This window comes from Ciconia boyciana, chromosome 7, assembly GCF_034638445.1.
Source record: "Ciconia boyciana chromosome 7, ASM3463844v1, whole genome shotgun sequence".
NCBI lineage: Eukaryota > Metazoa > Chordata > Aves > Ciconiiformes > Ciconiidae > Ciconia > Ciconia boyciana.
The window spans coordinates 31118692-31137978 of NC_132940.1; the positions used below are offsets into that span (position 1 = coordinate 31118692).

General features: G+C 48.3%; 1 protein-coding gene across 4 annotated transcripts in view; it reads left to right on the top strand.

Annotated features, from left to right (window-relative positions):
• ACBD6 (acyl-CoA binding domain containing 6) overlaps positions 1-16595 on the top strand; it is an 88731-nt gene extending 72136 nt beyond the window's left edge. For 2 of the 4 annotated variants that reach the window (XM_072867770.1, XM_072867771.1), the window contains 2 exons: positions 11755-11785; positions 15958-16595. In XM_072867770.1, coding sequence (XP_072723871.1) covers positions 11755-11785; positions 15958-16112 — 186 coding nt within the window. In that variant the 3' untranslated portion in view covers positions 16113-16595. The remainder of the gene's footprint in view (positions 1-11754; positions 11786-15957) is intronic. The other 2 variants (XM_072867772.1, XM_072867773.1) reach the window with 1 other exon arrangement.
• The last annotated feature ends 2692 nt before the right edge of the window (positions 16596-19287 follow it).

Here is a 19287-nt window from a genome sequence, read left to right on the forward strand (position 1 = left end):
GGACAGATGTCCAGGTCCCAGCGGGCTCCCTGGGCTGCTTTAGTAGGAAATGGGACGGACCCGCTCAGCTCAGCCCCAGATGTGACAGCAGCCCCAGCCTTCAGCTTGGACTGAGCACCACCGGGGAACTTGACCTTCTGCCGTGCTTGTATGACCCATGAATGGCAAACCTGTTATTCCTGCCCTGTGCAGAATAACTCATTCAAAAAGCAGGACATCCCTGAACATAAATCTGTCTGTTATAAAGTTGGCCGTGGTTTTCGCCGGCTGCCTCCAGATCCTGCTGAATTTCATTAGGAATACCTCTATTATGCAGCACAAGGAGGGCGCAAGTGCTGCCTCTAGACTTTGAAAGAGCCCTTTAAAGTGAAGATCAATTTTGCATCTCACTAAATAAGTAATGACAGAGCAAACTGCAAGTACTTAGTTCAGCTTTATTTTAATAGCACTGTGGCTCCATCAAGAAATCCCAGTTACTGATATAGTTTGATGTCCTGAGCCAGTTTTCTCCAGACATTTTTCCTTTTTTTCTTTAGTATTGGCACTTTATTAATAGCTGTTTGGAAACCTGACTCTCTGTGAATAAGCAGTACTAATAAACGTTTTCCCTCTCTATTTATTTCTCCTTTCTTCCATCAGGGAACAGTCCCAATGATTGTAGGCTGAGAGGGGGGAGTTTTCAGAGTCTAATGTGTAGTTGTACTTGGTGGTGGATGATCAAATGAAAGAGCAGCTTCATGCCTTATAAAATAAAAAATGGTAAATCAGCTACTAATACAATTCATAGAGGCTGCTAAAAGGCTGTTGGATGTCACAAAAACAGCAACCCTTTGAGGTGATGAGATGGGAGCTTCTTAAGTCAACACGTGCAGTCGGCTTCTCCCTGGCAGTGGTCCACTTCGGGGCAGGATCCAGGCTCTGATGCCTTCCCCCTCTGGCAGACAGCTGTGAGTGTGCGAACGTCCTCTCTAATTCCAGATTAGCCGCAAAGAGGAGTCGCCATGCTTAAGAAACAGGAGCGCTTGGGAAGGAAAGGCTGTCTGGAGGCCGCAGGGCACAACACTATCCTGAGATGCTTTGAAATCTCTGAGCAGGGTTTGTTCTAAAAGAGCAGGGAAAAAGAGTGCCTTTCAAGCTGAGGGCCATGGGCCACTGTAACTCAGCTCCCCTGCTACCCCAGGCTGCCCCAAGCTTGGCTTAATACAATCCAGGTCTCATTTAATGAGTTCAGAGGATGGTTCAGACCGTCTCAACATGGAAAGTTTTGATTTTGCACACCAAGCCGAGGAAGGTTTATGAGACCAAAACAGAGTCTCCAGAGTCTTTATCCTCAGTGACTTAAAAGAGAAAAAGACCCTAGGCCGTTAGCAGCACCTCTGCTCCTGGTGTGGCACATTGCCGTGTGCAATGTGGCTGTGCTTTTATTGCAATCGTGCCTGCAGTCATCACAATACTGCAACCTCCCTGCCAGGGCTCCAGCTGCTCCCGCGGGGTTCTTGGGCATTTCAGCTGACCCTGCCTTTGCCCAAATCAGTGGAAATCAAACTCCTGGGTTCAGACAGGGCACTGCTTTAGCCCACACAGGAGTGGTTTCTCTGCTTACTTTGGGATTTCTTTGTCTCTAATGGTCACTCAGTTGTTGGCTTTAAAAGGACACTATATGAAGAGGCATCCTGAAATGCACAGTGGCAACTCTGAGTCCATTATAGCTGACAATTAGAAGTGCAGCATCTCCGTGGCCACCCAGGGCTATGGGTTCAAGCCTGCGTAGGAAAAGAGGTTGTTTCCAAAGTCCTGAATCCCTTTAAATAAATATAAGCCAGCATTTGCCTTGAAGTCAGAAAGGGCTCAGGTGAACTGAGCAGTGGCAGCAACACTCTCGGCTCCCACTGTCTCCTGTCCAACCTGCTAAATTTAGCAGCCTAATCAAACTTCCTTCTCTCTCTTTAATCAGGTGGAGCAAGTGGCATGTTGACTTGCTGGTTGGCGCTGGATCTGATCCTGCTCGCAGCGTTTCCAGCCCCTCGGTAGTGACCAGGGGAGCCATAGGCAGGGGAGCAGCATGTCTGATAGGCCACCGTGGCAGCGCTTCCACTTAATCTCTCTGCTCCCATCCACACGTGCTGTCCTGATATCCGACAGCCGGTCCCATGTGGGCACGGTGCCAGCAGTGACTTTACAGGCTTTGTGGCAGAGATTATTTAAAGGAGATTAACCCTTCTAAACCCCTTAGATTTTAATTATTTCTGTATGTATTTATAAAACCTGCAGTCTGCTAGTTCCAGGGCACAACTGCCCTAGTCCCCATCCTTACCCTGGATTCGTCAATATACAATGCAGCCATATTACGGGACAGGGGCTGGACTGGACAGGGGTCATTTGACTTATTTATTTGTTGCCATTCTGGAACAATTCACATCTGGGATGAAGATGAAACATTATGGTTTCAAATTGTAAAAGGAGCTAATAATTCAAATGACTTTAAAATACTAGCACTAACACTGCATTAATTGAATTGTTTGAGTCAATGCGGCATCTCTCACTAATTGTTTTGGTTAAGGCAGCTCTGTCATGAATGCATACTGTTGCCTCCCCGCTGCCTCTGTTGTGAACATGGAGCACCTTGCATCTCTCTGAAGACAGAGCTTTCTGTAGGGTTGATGTATTGGCAGCCAGAAGAGTGAAGGCCTGTTTCTTTCATTCAGTCTCCTAGCAAGTTTTTATATGCATATTAACGCTGTGAAATGGTGAAGTCTGGAAAACTGTCATTGCTAACAGGTACTGTTAAAAGGAAAAAAAAAAAGGGTGTGCACCTCCATCCTTTCATGCTTTCTCTCCTATTTGTCATGTTGGTTAGTGCTGGGCTAATTAGTTTTTTAGAGTTAAGGAGTGATGGAGGGAATTTTTCCACTCTGCATGCAAGCTGTAAAATCCAAATGAAACTGGAAATATCTTATTTCTCTTTCACAGAGCAAGCTGGCTAATCTCAGAGGTGGGAAAAACAGTTAAAGAGTTGGTCAGCCATTCCTATGGAGACTGTTGATCAGCAGTACTCCAGAGGGTACCTCTCAGTATTGGTTATAGTCCTGGCATGAGTGCTGTAGCTGTATTTCTGTATATTCTAGGCTTGCCATTGAAAAATGACAATATTTAAATGTGTATCTGCCTGTTTTGTAAATGCAAGCATAAAAGGTGGCTGTTAGAAAGAAACAAAACCCACAGCATTATGGACTGCAATGATCTGAGAAAAAAATAGGTTATTTTGAATACATTACTTAAAATCAGATGATTTTTATTTATTCTTGTCTCCCGAGCAAGGAAATAAATGCAGACAGTGCCAAGGAGTCCATAAATAAATTTTGTTCGTGGAGAATCTCTTTAATATGCACACAGTCCTGCTTCTGTAGTAGTGAACATTTGACCAGTAGCAATTAATTTCTTATCACAGTCTTTCTATGAGGTAAGAAAACATTAGTGTCTCCATTAGGAGGTGGAGAACAGGAGCTCTCTGAGAACAAATGATGTGCCCAGCTTCTCTCCCCTGCCCCGTGGCTTGCCAAGAGCTGCTGGAGGGAGAGGGCATTGCAGCAATGCCTCTCCTGCAACGCGGCTGGATGCCCTCCTAATCAAATGATAGACTCAAAAACGTTCAGTATCTGTATATTTCAGAATAAATATCGTTAAGCTAATGAATTTTCAACCACTTACTGTGAAGCACACAGTATTTCCTTTAACAGCAGATGGTAAAATAGAGAAGTGAAAAAAAATTAAGGTCCCTGGTATAAATCTCTTCTGTCTAGAAAGGTTGAAAAGAGGGCTTCTTACAAAACCAACCTTACGGAAAATAATGTATGATCCCATGGCATGTAGATGATTAGGCAAAGCATCCAAAAGGTTAATATATCTTTTCTCATTCAAATGGGTAGGATCTCGAGCTGAAAGTGCCGGATCCGTGCGCTCAGCCCCATGCCCTGGGGAGCGGGAGCAGGGAAGCAAAGGGTTAAATTTCGGGGCTGTAGAAGCAGATTGTGTTTTCCTTCTATGATGTGGGCTGACAAGACATCAGTATTCTATTCATCTGTTGGGAATTAGGCTGTTAATCCAATCAATGACTCTTGAGCGAGCTGCAGCCTGCCTCCCCACTGGGGAACAATCGGATCAGACGGGAGATTGTTTAAGAGCACAGCGCGGTCCCGGTGTCAGGTGGAATTTCCAAGAGTTCCCTAGTGAATTGGGGATGGGAAAGCTGTCTCAGTCCATTTATCCTGCCCCTTAAATAACCAGGTATCTGCCTCAGCCACGCTAAAGTGATAAAGCAGTACAAGAGCTACTAACTTTTGCGTGGGGAGGGGGCAGGGAAGCACCCTGAGAAGAGAGATTTTAGCATCTTGCCCTTAGGAGTATTGTCCTGTTCGCAGCTTGGGATTGCATTTGCGTCGTTTTGTTGGAAGCTGGCTCAGCTGCAGCGCTGTGACACTTGTTACAACTCTAGGCACTGGCTCTTTCCAAACACATTTTTGATCCCTGGGCTGAGGAAGCCCGGCGCTTCCTGGCAGCTTTTATATTGCACCAACACCCTTGTTTGATGACCAGAAAGATGCCTGATGCTGGAAGTAACAAGCAGTAGCAAATATTCTTTGGAGCAACCTATAAATATGTACGTACAAATACACAGCTGTGCTCAGAGTGCTGGCTGCAAATTGGGGTGAAAATGCTCAACAGGAAAATAACCCGGAGAGTTTCAGAGCCACTGTGTAGATTCAGAAATCAGTTTGTTCTGCAATTAAAGACATCCATGTCTGCGGTGGGATATTGAGAGTCTGTATCTGTGCCAGCAGCAATACATGCTGATGATAGTAGATGTGATAAATCCCATTGAAATTGCACTTGGAAATTTAGGTACACCACCAGTTAGGAACTAGGGCGATGAGGGATTAGCGTAACCCTGGCACGCTGAACTCCTCGGGCCAGTGGCGTTTGGGTGCATTAGCAGATGCAGGCTTCAGGAGGGAGCAAGTGGCAGTTCCTGGGCATAATATTCTTCCTGAGCTTTCTTAGGTCTGGTTTTAACAGCAGCTTTGCAAGTGAAGGGCTCCTCCAAATTAGCACACCTAAATGAACCACGAGTATGAGCTCAGGCGGCAAATATGAATAGGAAGGTCCCCAGACAGAAAGATCCCCAGCTCGGAGGCTTAGCTTTAAAGGGCTTCAACATCCCTCGTCCCTTGATCATAATTTTGACTCAAACAAAAGCTAATGCAATTTACTTTGCCTTTCAGTAGCAGATTGTGCTGTAAGGGTCCATGCCATTAGAAATGTAATAATTGCTTCTCTATGCAGATCTAATTTATCTGTGAGGCACTTAGAAGATAGGCCAAATGATAGCGTGGCAGTAGGCTCTGGAGAAGGGCCCAAGAGGTGATGATAAAGATCTGTCTAGCACCTTCCATCCTGATGGATATCTGCCTAGCACAGTGCAGGAAAAGGTCTGAATGGAAGGAAGGGGGCAGAGGAGAAAGCTCTTGGAGAGGGACAGCTCAGTAAGAGAGGAGTCCCTGCCAAGCCTACCCATATGCAAGGGAGGTGGAAGAGTTAATTGGGGAACCAAACTTATGGGATATCCAAGCCCTGCACTTGTTAGCTTGGGCTATTTGCAATCCCCAAATAAGAGCTTCTCATGGCCAGTGCATGGATTTTGGTTTTGCTTCTGCTGGAGGTTGCTCTGTATCCTTTGCCCCACGGCGTTGGTCCTTGGAGAGTGTCTGAGCTGCCTTCGAGCTGGTACCAAGAGTGCGCATCATGATGTCTCACAACAGCCTACGCTTAACATTAACAACCATAACCTCACAAGCACTTCACAAACACCAGCTAACCAGTTATCCTCATGTGGGACAGCCAGGCTAACACAGCAGGTGAAGGTGAGCCATCACAAGTATATTTTGCTTTAGCGAAATCAAAAGCTGAAAAATGGGGAGAAAACTTAAAGGTCTGCTTAATTTTCCTAGGGTTGGAGCTATTTGGGATTCTAGATGTTCTGGCACAAAGCTGTTAGATGGTCTTGTTTCTCAAACTGAGCTGCCTCTGATATTGCTTTAAGGCTCAGGAGGCAATTAAAAGCAAAAGGCTAGGTGCATGTGGGTGCACCTAGGGGTAGGGTAAGGTAGGGATTTTAAAAGAACAGGATCAAATTTCAAACTAAACCATTGCTTTTCTATGCCGGCACTTGCACACACAGACATCCGCTCATCTATCTGCTTCGATTGCACAAGCATTCATTTTACATGTATTAATGTACGTGTCCAAATCCAGGCTGCTGTGTGCAAAAGCAGCATGGGGCCATCCGCTGAGTTGTCTGGTGAAGTTCAGACTGGTTTTATTAGCCTGCATAGCCTGGTTTTACATATTGGTGGGTATTAGCATGTAAATTCTGGTATGCTTTTAGCTGTAGTCTCACCCTCAGTCATCTTGGGGATAAAATTTCAGAGACAGAAAAAGAAGATTATGAGGTTAAAGTAAATTGTTGGGAAGTTGAAGTCTAAAGGGGAAATAAATGAGAAATAAAACCCTTTTTAAAAGTGGAGGGAAGTATTTTCTTGCTATTTTTCATCTCCCTGGCTTGAGTGAGTGTGTGTCGTGAGGCTGCAGAGATTTATATTCACAGCTCCTATGCACCGGTGCTTGTTCAGAAGCTGTATTATTCTAGCCCTTTTTAGTCACTCACCTTCTAAAGATGTAGTGTAAATATTTATCTTCCCTCCGGCCCATCCATGCTACCCAGGACCAGCGCTGTTAAACACTCTTATCACCTCATCGGTCTTATCTCCCGCGATCCCTGCCAACATTTGGAGTCTGTCAATGGGAGTGAGCGTGCACCTTAAAAGGTGCCACAAATTAACAAAAAGAAGAGATGATACAGGGCAAAGAATACCTTCAAATAACGAGTGCATGTGCTATCCCTCAAAAGGGAAAGGTTAGTGTATATGTTTTCTGCTGTGCTTTTCATGCTCACGGTGTCTGCACTTGGAGATGTGATTGAAGGCACAGAGGTGAGGTCTCAGTGTGGACCAGCACTCGAGGAGGTATGGGGGTCCTGTGCAGACCCTCGCAGCTGGTGTGGAGGGCTGTCCAACCCCAGCTTCATCAACGATATGGGGTCTAGCTGGACCAAAGTTCGCCCAGGTAACCAGCATGGTTTTGTTTTTCCTCTTTCTGTACTTGTGCTAAATAAAACATGTGAGATGGAGGAAGAGACAGTGTTTCCCTTAGAGCCACCCTCCTGCTCGCAGAGGTTTCTGTACGGAGCTTGGAGAGCAAGTGAGGCAGGTCTGGAAAATCAATGTTTATATAACACTGTTTTAAAAACTGTCCCGTGAAACCAGCACAGTCAAACACTGGCACGTCAAGGTCTGCTTGCCATGGCAGGGCAGTGGGAATCGTGTTTTATAGCATGTGCAGCATCTCAGCAGGGCTCAGCCAAGCCGTTTCCATGTCTCTGCCCCTCAGTCCAGAAACCTTGTGTTAGGTTAAACAGGGTACAGAAATTCCCAAGGAATGAACATGGGATGGCAACACCGATATAATCCTATCACTTATAAGACAAAATTGACGTGCAGTAGCCATAGTACCACTTAACGGATAAGACAATTGGTCCATCTGCGCGCGGTCCATCTTCTCTCATTTCTCTTGCTTAAATTTCACAGGAGCAGAACAAAATCCTGTTATCCAATAAGTTACTCACTGGTAGTTGGATTTTCATTGAGTGACATCTGTCACAGACCATGGATGTAGGAGGTACCAGTGATTTTGTAGCATCTTTGTTTTGATGGGTTTTGTAGACGTGGGAATTTGGTTTTATTTTTGAAGTATTTGGAAACACTCTCATCTCCCTAGAAGGCCATGCAGCTCAGCTGTCATGCTGCCGTGGCCAGATGTGCCAGGAGGCTGTAAAAGGCACCAGGGATGGCACACGGCATTAGGAGGCAAGAGGAAAGCTTGGAATCGGATCTGTTGTTGGTCAGTAACTTGGGTGTGTGGGACTGAGCACTCCTACATTTGAGTGTGCAGTGGTCTTTCCTTCCTTTCTGGTCGTCTTCTGTCTGCCTGTATGGGTTCTGCCATTTCCACAAGCTCCTCCTTTTTATATACAGGGTATTGCTAAAAGGGCTCTGGGACAGGTACTTGCCAGTGCCTTGCAAGCCGAAAGCAAAGCTGTACAGAAACACATACTACTGCTTTGAGCCTGGCCTTTTCCCCCTTTTGTGTTGAAGTTCACTGAATCAGAGCTTTGATTTCCTCCTTTATAACCTGTCACATTGACATTATTCCAGCTGATGTGTGATGTTGAAAGGGCATTTCTCGGAGGCATCCTGGCATAGAGCAGAGCTCAGCGTTGGCCCTGGAGCTACCCGTCTCTTCTTCTGCACTCCCTGACATCAGCTCCCCTACTCAACACCTTCTCTTTGTGCTCCTGTCATGCTACAGAAGCTCATATTGCGGGGAAAAAAGTCTCTAATTTCTTTTAACATGCACAGAAATGATAACGCACAGTGATTACCTAACTTTCCATAGGCACAGTTTGGAAATAACTGGTTACAGTATTCAGGTTTTTAACGTTACAGATTTATCAAATGATTGGTTTCAGTGTGTATCAATAGGCTCTGGGTCTTGTTGTACTTGCAGCTCTGTATGATTTACATTTCCATAATCTGAAAGCTAAATTGGAGAGAGAAGAAGGGAACAACCATGACAAACATCCCCCTCCAACCCAATCCTTTATATAAAATAAACCAACAAGTATCCTGATGGGTTTCGATGGAGAAAAATTAGCTGCCCCCACTTGTAAGCCAGATGAGTGAAATGGTCCATTTGATCACCGCTGGCATCTCTGCATTCCTTCTGGCTGCAGAGGATGCGCTCCTAGCTGTGACGTGGCAATCTGGTGCCAGCGATCCCGGGCTGGGCTGGTGACATTTGCCAGTGCCCTGGGCAGGGTGCAGCGAGGTGAGGACAGAGGCTGTGGCAGGCTGTCCCTGTCTGCTCACCGTTTGGGGTCGTTCGTCCCAACAGAGCCATGTCCTGGGAGAAGGACACACTGCACCTTGCCTAGGATGCTCCAGAAACCGCTGCTTTCTATCACACATCAGGAAATATCCCTTGTATCAAGGCCAGCTACAATTCATCTTAAGACCACCTCTGTGCATCTTCTTTCGCTGTAAAATAAACATTTCCAGCACCTGGTAGGCGATATTTGTCTCACGTAATTTCTGCAATGGGAGCTGTAATCCTCACTTTCACAGCCCATCTTTGATTAGTTTCCAGGTGTGACCATTTTGCGCTGAAGGCTCAGCACTGCTGTACCTGGAGCCAAGTGCTGTGCGCAGGGCAGCCGGGCACGTCAGGCTCCAATTAGCCACGTTGCTCCGAAAAGCCAAATCAAAGAGGGATTGAGATCAGCAGCCTCCCGAGGACATTTCAAGGCCCTTAGTGAGTGACCACACTAGAGCTTTTTCCATTTACCTGGATTAAAATTTGTCACAGAGAAAGTACAAGCAAATAGTGTAGCATCTGAGAAGCATAACAAATAGCATTTGGCCAGCCGTCAGGCTCAAAGGGGGAAAAAAAAATCCACAGCGTAAATAAAGTGTAAACAATGTTTGCATAACATTGGATTAATAGTTCTTTTTAAAAACCACACTGGGATTAAAGAGATGCATTTCGTATGCCGGGACTTGCGCTCTCTTCTTAGCCCAATGAATGCCAGAAAGTGAATCTAAGAGAAATAAAAAGCCTCGTTAGCCCAAAGCCTGCTGCTGAAGCAGCAGTGCTTTACGCAGACCTTTGGAAGAGGAACAAATGGCTGTAGTATACCTGGAGCAGTCCTATGTATTTTATAAAGAGTTTTGCAGCAAAGCGTTCCCGTGGAAAGGGATTGCTGCTGCACATCTCCAATCCCATTCACCTGCGGGTTTCGTCAGCTACAATTTTGAAGGCAGCGATGCGGAGGGGAGCTGGCTTCCCATCCCCCAGCACACGCACAACCGGCATATTTGAAAGCCTGCCTTTCCAATAACTCATTTGTAGCTCTCCCGCCTCTTCTTCCCCAGCCCTGCTCCATATTTTGCTGAAGTCAGTGCTGGCCCTGTCACTCCTCTGAGCAGGCATGTGCTTAAGGACCGCTCGGGGGCTCTGGCTCAGATCAGTTACCTTATTAGCGTGGAATAATCAATGGATGCAGTCCTTGATTCCTTCAGTTATTTGGTTTGCAGTATCTTCTAATGATACCCATTTGCATTACGCTCCCCACAATTTGGGCAGAAATAGACTTCTCAAATGAGGCGCCTCCAAGTGTTGGTGTGAGTGTCACGAATGGGGCATAGTGGCACGTGGAAGGAAAAAATCTCAGCCCCCACATTTTCCCCAGCAAGGACGTGAAATGGATGTTTAGGCAGCAGATCTGTTACATCTGGCTTTTCTCTTTTGTCCCTGTTGCTCCTGGTGGTTGTTGTGTTGGTGCAGTGTCCCAGAGCAAAGCATGGCACCTTCTACCCTGAAACACAAGTCATTCCTAGTTCCTCAGCAGAATAGGGTTAATATCAAACAGGCTGGGAAACCAAAAGTCCCCAAACAGCAACGGGTGGGATTTCTACCTGTTTTCCTGTTGTTCTTTTCCCTTTCTCCTGCTCCAGAATCCACAGCAGGCTGTAGAATTTGCACCTTAATCCCAAAGATGATGGTAATTAAAAACTTAAGTCTCCATAAACAGATGCAAATAAATTAAGGAGGCAAAGAACTGAATTAGAGGCTAATCCTGATGGGGTAGTGAAAGTAAAGGAGCCAGTAATTCTTTCCTTCTGTTATTTCACCTGTTCTTGTGGCGGGACGAGGCTGCAGCACGGTGCGGTGCCTGGGTTTGCACTGCTGGATGTGCCACGCGAGCATTGACCGCTCACCAGCAAAGCCCTGCTCGTGCTTGCCAAGTCTGGGAGCGGGACGCGCTTCCCAAACCATTGCAGCTGATACAGTGGCGTATGTGTTTGTTAGCTTGAAAAGGGAGCTGTGTGCCAATGTCTTTAAATAATGCAGTTTGCTTTGCCCTTGCGCCGCAGGTGTTTCACAAGGATGAGTTCGTCAACCAGCTCTCATTCCCGAGCATTGTGCGTAGCCCTTTCCTCACCCTTGTACAGCAGGGACACCAGCAGCCCAGCTGAAATTACTTGGGCTTTGGGTCCACTTTTGTCCAGACCTTAATTCTGAAGGGCGAGGACCTAAGATTTATTCAGTTGGAAGAAAAGTGGGAGTTTCTCCTCTGTACTCCCTTGTGCTGAAGAGTGCAGCACACTGAGCTGTGCCAGCGTCCCGGTGCTTTACCCTTCTCTCAAGTAGCTGGCCAAGGCTGGGCTTGCACAGAAGTGTCTTGCACTAAAGCATCAGGATTAGTGAGGGTCCCAAAGTAAGGCCACAGGACTGAAATCCTTCATTTTTATGGGCTGGAAGTGATAACGCTATGAACTGAGTTATACTCATGTCATGACGTGATCCACGCACCCTTATGCGTGGATAGGTATTGATTATCCATCAATATGGATTGATGGTGGATGATGATTCAAAGCCTGGCTGCCAGGTAGCTGGGTGTCCTGGGCTGTTTATCTAGTCAATTAAAATATTGCTGTGATTCAGCTTATTTATTTAAAACTGGGATTTACTTGTATCCCGACGTTACCTATACCTCTAAAATCAAGTCTCTGTCTTTTTCAGGATGGGGAAGGCCAGACTGCACTCCATTATGGTAAGCTGCCATTCAGCTTGGTTGTTCCCTCTTAACAGGATGGATTTGCAGCTGGAGTAGATGGTCTACATACAGAAAGCAAATTTCAGCAGAAATATGATCAGGGAAGCTGGATTTGATTAACCAGCAGCTACCTCCACCAGCAAATCCCAGCATGGTATGATTAGGAGCCCTGGGAGAAGCAGCGAGGAATTCTGCTGTCCTCCCTTCATTCTCCTCTGCAAATTTCACCTTAAAGCCTTCCTTTTTCCCCAGTTAATGATGCGCTTTCTGCGGAGTTTGACCTGTGCACCTTTGTGTCTCCAGGATGCAGTTGTACTACCTCTAGACCTGGGAGTGGCTCTGGTTACGGGATGCTAAGTCCCTTAGCCATCGGGGGATTGAGAGGAGGGTCTGTAGTGGCTCTAACAGGCAACACAGGTGAGGGGAAGGAGACAAGCAAGATGGCCTTCACCTCCACGTCCTGGTGACAAACCTGTTTGATCGCAGCTGAGAGAGCAGCAGCTTCTCTACTACCAAAACCAGCAGAGCGAAGTTACAGTTTGTGTCCCTCCTACAATTACATGCTAATTAGATACGCGATTTTATAGCAGTCTTTAATTGAAAGATTGTTCTGTCTCCAAATGAGAAAAGTAGAGACTGAAGTGACACATGCGGTGCTGGTGTGCAGGGAATAGGAAAAAAGTATCGATTTAATCTGTATCATCATTTTTTCCAAAATTAAGACATACCCAGTTATTATTTTATACTCTCTCGACACCTGTCACTGTGTAATTAAGAGCATACTTGTCATTCTGAAGTGTTTGTGTCTTTTTCTCTCCTATAATCTCTCCACAAGGGCATTAGCAGGATGGCAAAATTGCTTTGCAGACCATCAGGCCAAAGCACAGCATTTGGATCTGGATCTAAACTACAAGATTCCAGGGCCCCTGAACTGAGACTATAATTACAATAATGTATGATTTCTCCCCACGTGATCTTTCCTGTAGGATACTTTATTTTTCAAATTCTTATCATTCTGACTGAAGTAGCAAATCTGTTGCTTAGTGCTGCAGTGTCCGCAGAACAACGACGACAGCACTTAATACCATGTTGCCTCTTTCTCTGCCCAGCTCATTCCACATTTTGGACTTTCTCTCTCCCAGGGAGATGCTCTCCCCTGCTCCCAATTCCGGCACTGACATCTGCCTACCCAGGGGTGCACAGTGGATTATAGTAGGTTGTGCAAAAGCATAGCATGTGTGTAAGTTATCCAAGAGCACCTGCTTCAAGCAAGTCCAATATGTGAAAGTAAAGGATGGATGCATCACCTCAATGTAAATTATTTGCGGGTGGATCCCTCTGGCTGGTGGCTGAAGCTGGTTGTTTAAGACAAGCAAGCAAACATAACTGATTTAATTAACATTATTTCAGAAAGGGTTTCTCCGATCCACCCTGCCAGCTCAGATGTTTCAATAATGACAGTTTACCAGGGTTTTTTTCCTGAATGTTTGAAGTGTTAAAACTTTTTCTTCCCCTTGAGTATTATCCCAGCTCCCCTCCCTGTACGTCATCTTTGGGGAAGCCTCTGTGGGTCACTGGCACACAGGTCTGGTGTGCCCGCGGGTGCCCTGCTGTCCCTGGCTGACTATCGCTGCACCCAGGCTGTCCTCATTCCCTTACTTAGCTGATCTGGTCATAAATCACCCCGATCTTGAAAACAGCTTGTTAAATGAGTGAATGGTTTTGACTCAAGTGGCTATTTGCCTGAAACTAGAACTCACTGAAAATCTCATGATCTCAGTAAGCGCTTCGTAACCAAGCCATTAATTGCAGCAGAGAGGCATGAGAGCTCGTCTGAAAACTGTCTCTGGCAGTGCTGAGCAAAGTGGTGCCTTTATACGACATTCCCTTTTGTTAGAGGTTGTTCAGGGAAGGGTTAAATCCTGTGAGCAAGGCCAGCGAGACAGCCACTGCTTGCTTTTAGGGTGTCTCCATCCCTTTTTATGAGTCGGCGTGGCCTGACAGCTGTCCTTGTGGTGACAGCTCTCCTGATTACAGCCGGTGTCAAACTGCATCCTGCTGCGGGTTATAAATCCTGCCTCCTTCCGATCGGCGCAGACCCCGGGTTTAATTGGAGGTTAAGCGGAGGCCAGCCGGCAGCGCGGTCCGAAGGCACCGGCTCACCAGTGGGACCCACCACAGGACCCGCTCTCCTCCAGGCTGGAGGCAGCGGTCGGTGTCGTGTTGATCGATACGAGCACGGGCTCCCTGCTAAACGGCCCGTTAGTCTTCGGCTCCTCTCCATCCATCCATCCACCCACCCGCCGGGAATACTAAAATCATTGCCACTGCCTCTCCCAGAGGAAATCAAGGCTTCTCCAAGCACTTGTGGCCACGTGGCCGTGGAGTGGGCAGGCTCTGTATCCTCATGGGTGCTCCGGCTTCCCTGCAAAGCACCATCTGTTCGGCTCTGTCTGTGCTGTGGCAGGGCAGTGGGAGGGAGTGCTGGAGGGAAAATAAATAATAAAAAAAAAAAGAAAGAAATTCATCATCTGAACCCTGAGGATTAATGGAGTCGGAAGGCGAACTGCGCTGAATGGAAATTCGTCTTCACCCGTACCGGTGTCACGGCTGCCACTCTGGCCCTTGACAAATCGAGGGTCCCAGGGTGCGATAAATCCAGCAGCTGTGCTCGTCCCCAGGGATGTCCCTGGCCCGCTCGGGGACATGGGCTGTGCCTGCCAGCAGCACGGGACAAGGAAGCCACCTTTAGCCATGCAGGCACCAGCTCCCCATCCCCAGGAGCTGCCACCGCAGCTTCTTTGGCACCCCTGGAAGTCTGCTTTCTGCAAGGGTGCTGTGCCGTCACCCCAGGACGTGCCCCCCAGCCCTTCAGCTCAGCCTCACCCACACCCCCACCTGCTTCCTCATCAACCCCTTCCCCCCTTTTTGTCCCCTTTTTTTATGTTTTTCAGTATAAGCTCGCATCACATGTCAAATTTATTTTAATTAAACATTGCTGCTTGTCCCTTTGGGTCAGTAGAAAACTGCAGAGTAATGCAAAAGACACTCTAATTACTACATTTAACTGCAAAAAACAGTTAGTTGGTTACGTTGTAAAAGCGCCTGAAATATAATTAAAACCAGTCGCTACCAATGCAAGAGGAAGTGTCTCGTAAGGCAGGTCGGGGCTGAGACAGTTTTCGGCTTCACCAGGATCTGCGTTGCACAGGCTTAAAGGAAAATCCGGGGACTGGGACTTCTGCTGATATTAGCCAAGCCCAGCTCTCCAGTGTTAAGAGTTTTCCTTGTTTTCCTGGTTCTTTTTCTTTTAACATCCTTAGGCAAGGTTGGAGAGGGAGCTGAAAGCTGCCAGGCTGTCCTCAGGACAGGGAAGAGCTCAGGTCAAACTTGATTCTATCTTGGCAGAGTAAATCGGGGTTGAAAAAATAGTTGCTAGCAGACATGTGGATTAGAAATAACAGTGGTGTGCCGTTACTGGCTGGCTGTGGGCACAGGCATGTGCCCCTGGAGCTAGTGCCCAGGGAAAGTCCAGCCAGCAGCTAAAAATCATCCAAATTTTCTGCGAGGAGAAATGATGGATAAAAGCAGGGAGCGAGGCAGTACTGACGATGTCCTGCCTAGGACAAGCTGCCTGTGGAGCCCTGGGAGGTTCAGGAGGCAGGTGATGAGCAGGAGTTTATAAATGTGTAATAAATTATAAATACATTATAAATTCTGGGTACAAAAGCAGGCATGGAAGGCTTTCCCAGACGGCACTTCGGGGCTCTCTGTGGTGCTGCAGTAGCCCTTCCCAGGATCTGTCTCTAGTCCTGGACGTGAAGGAGCATTAGCCGAACTGCACCCAGGGCATCATCATGCAGGTGATGCCCTGCAAACTGACCGGGCTCTGGGGCCGTGGTTGCACCAGTAACACCCTCGCAGGACTTCTGGCTTTTCATTGCTTTCACTCTGTCTTTTCCCTTTCCTTCGCACTATTAAATCCAAAGGCAGGTAATACACTGAGTACTGAACAGTGCCCCGAAAAATGATCTGCTCCGCCTGGCCAGGTGCTGAGACGGCGTTTCCTGCCTGTGGGAAGTTGCCAGCTACAGCGCTGCTCCAGAAACGCCCATCACCGCCGCCTCGGGTCAGGATCCCCAGACTAACCCTTCGCTTTCTCCCTCCAGCCGCCGCCTGCGAGTTTTTGGACATCGTGGAGCTGCTGCTGAAGTCAGGCGCCGACCCCACACTCCGGGACCAGGAGGGGTGCCTGCCGGAGGAGGTGACAGACTGTAAAGCCATCACTTCGGCTCTGCAGCAGCACACCGCTGGCAAGCCCTAACCCTGCGGCAAGGCACAGCGGGGAGGACAGAGATGCTCCGCAATAACCCCCCTTCTCTTCCCCTGCTGCCCTCCGAAATGCCTTGCGGGTTCAAAGGGGAGCTTTTAGAGCGTGGGGTCAGGGAGGGCTTTCCAGCAAAAGGGCTAGCTGGCCAAGCGTGTATCCTGGGCAGGATGGGATCAGGGTTTTGCATGCTCTGACATTTATCAGTATTGCGGGGGGGGGGGGGGGCAAGGGAGGGGAGAGAGGGCCTGGAGGAGGCCCCAAGTATCCTTTTACTGTATTAAACACAAGTACTACATTGGATATCTCACCAGAGCAGCCTGTGCTGACTGGTCGGCTCCTCCGTGGGGAGGGGAGGGCTGCTGGGCCAGGTGAGATGCTCATCTCTTCCGTTCGGGTTGAGTTTTAGTTGTGTGTTTTTTTTCCCTTGGGTCCAAACAAAATATTATAAATAAAAGAAAAGCACAGTGTTGGGATGCAGCTTCTGTGTGTTTGTCTTGGAGGGAGTGACTTGATTCCTTGGAAACAATAAGGATGGGAGGCAGCACAGAGCTGTTGTAGCCCTTGGAAAGCTCTGCTCAAGCTCTCATCCTGGGGAGAGAGGGCTACAAAAACCAGCAGGGTCGTACAGCTGTCTGGCTGTCCCTCTGGTTCTCACCTAACATACGTAAGACAAGTGCTTTATGTCTAACCAGCCTCTCCAAGCTGAGAGGACTTTTACCACGTTACACAACTGCTTTGCTGAATTAAACAGCATGGGTTTTAACCCTGCCTCCATCAGCACCTTCAGGTCCTCCTGTCGCGTGCTGGTCCCCAGGGTTGCTCATGCACGGCTGGGTTTTTGTAAGAGCCGGGCACAGACATAAACCTGCACTCACCCTGTCACCTCCATGGGCCTGTCAGACACTTCATGGTCCTCTCAGCTGGCCAAATACCCGGAACAATGGGAAATTTGTGGTGATAACTCAAGTGCCAGAGTGAGGTGGGATAAGTGCGGGGCTTTCTGCATCCTCATAGGGATCCCGCTGGGCTGTGCCGGTGGGTTGGCCGTGCTCCAGGGGAGCTGCAGGGGATGGGTCTGTGCTTCGGGCTAACTCCTGGCTGGGAGGGAGGCTGCTGCGTTGGGTGGGTGTACACGGCAAGAGGTGGCCGTGGCTTCCCTGCGGGGCATTGCCATGCCACTTACTTTTCCCTGGACAAGGAGATTTACAGCCTGGGGAGACCATAGGAAATCTCCATTGCCATTGCTGTGATGGGAAGCTACTTGCCATCGAGTCCTTTCTGCAGTGCATTGAGCCTCAGGAAAATAAATGGGAACGTTCCCTCCGTTAAGGACTGGCTGGGCAGGCGGCACACATGGATTTTGGCCCCTCACGGTGGCTCCTGGCTCCTGCCAGCTTTTGCTAATGCTGACGAAGTTTGCTGCACTGGCTTGAATGCCGCCAGCAGCCGAAGCACCACCACAGTGTGGCTCACACACGTGAGGCACGGGGCAGGCTCGGTGGTGGGGACGAAGTGGCTTGGGCAAGTTAACAGGCTGTATGGGCCCTTATATTGACCACATCAACTTATTTTCCATTAACTTAATATTGGAGGGGTCAATGGGCTGGGGAGATGCAGTGGTGGTCTCCACGTTTTTGGAAAAAAAAGCCCCTTCAGTGCTTTTTCTGAAGTCAGTAGGAAACTTGAGCCTGAAGCCTGCTCCCTCTGAGCCTCCCAAAAAACATGCCTCCTAGCTGAAGCGTGGATGGCAAAAATAAAATACATCTTGTCTATCAGTTTGCAGCCCCTCTGTTGGGGGATGCTTTTGCTGCCCAGTTGTGACAAGGGGCCGGTGAAACGAGCTGGCAGCAGGCAGGCAGGGAGCTTGGGATGCAGAGCTGCATGAAGCAAGCTGCTGATAAACATTAATGCTGTGCGGCAAATGCCAGGTTTCAACATTTAGGGTCCCTGCCAGTCCCTGTGGGGCGATGCTTATTCAATGGAAACAAAGCAACAGCCCCCTGACCCTTGAGCAAGGACCCGAAATGGCTTCTGCTCTCCCTCACCCTGCCAAGAAGGACCCGCAGGCAGGTCTCATCACAGCCACAGTGCACAGTCAAAATGCAATGGGTGCTGGCAGCAATGCCAGTACACCAGTCACTTTTGCATCCAGATGTAGGTGAAGCAAAAATGCCAACCCCAGTGCTGGGGTGCTACACATGGAGCTGCTCCGCTGGCTTCGGGATGGGGATGTGCTGGCATCAAAGCTAGGGACAAGCAAGGCCACCCTTGTGCAGTGCCACAATGCACAGCCACTGCCTGGTTTGATGGACATGCTGGGTAATAAAAAAATCTCTCTTAAACCAGGGATGAAAAGCAGTAGCCGCGATGCCCATGCTTTCAGCGAGCACATCTGGGGGCCAAGCGCTCAGCCTTGGAGATGTTTATAGCACTTTAGGTCTGTTTGTGAGGCTGGAGCCTTTCCAAAAAAAAAAAAAAATACAGGGAGGGGAGGGAAAAAAAATGAGAAAGACATATATTATTGTTTATAATCTGCTTTATTCAGCCAAACCTTTCCCCAGCAGCCTTGCGGATTGCTGTTTAAATCCCTCGGTGCCTTTAACTACCGATACAGAAAGTGGTTAATGTGCATTCGGCCTAAGCTTGGCATCTACTCCAGGAAATCACTTTAATTGAGAAGCATTAAATGTTAAAATGATTAAAATATAGAAAGCCAACACACTGGTGCCTGTGGAGGGGCTTGGACCCCTCCCCGGCATGGCTTTTCCATCTCACCTGCACCTGCTGAGTGCTGCGGTGGTATGGCTGGGCAACAGTGGTGGGTGCCCACGGTCCCCCCCGGTGCTGGCTTTGCCGGCACCGGGGGGACCGCGGGCACCCACCACCGCCGCTGCGTGGTGGCAGGAAAGCTGCAGGCATCTTGGGATGCCACGTGGCAGGGATGGAGATGCCCACCCCAAACCCACCCACCTCTCCATGCCTGCAAAAAGCCAGGGCATGATAACCGGTGTCACTTGTCCCATCCAGGGACGCCAGTCCCTCCATCTGAACAAGCCCCAGGGGATCCTGACCCCAAAGAGCCGATGGTGCCAGAGCAGGCAATGCCGGTGGTGGCCACTGCCATCCCATTGAGGAAGAAAATCCCAAAGACAGCAGCTGCTAAAGAGCA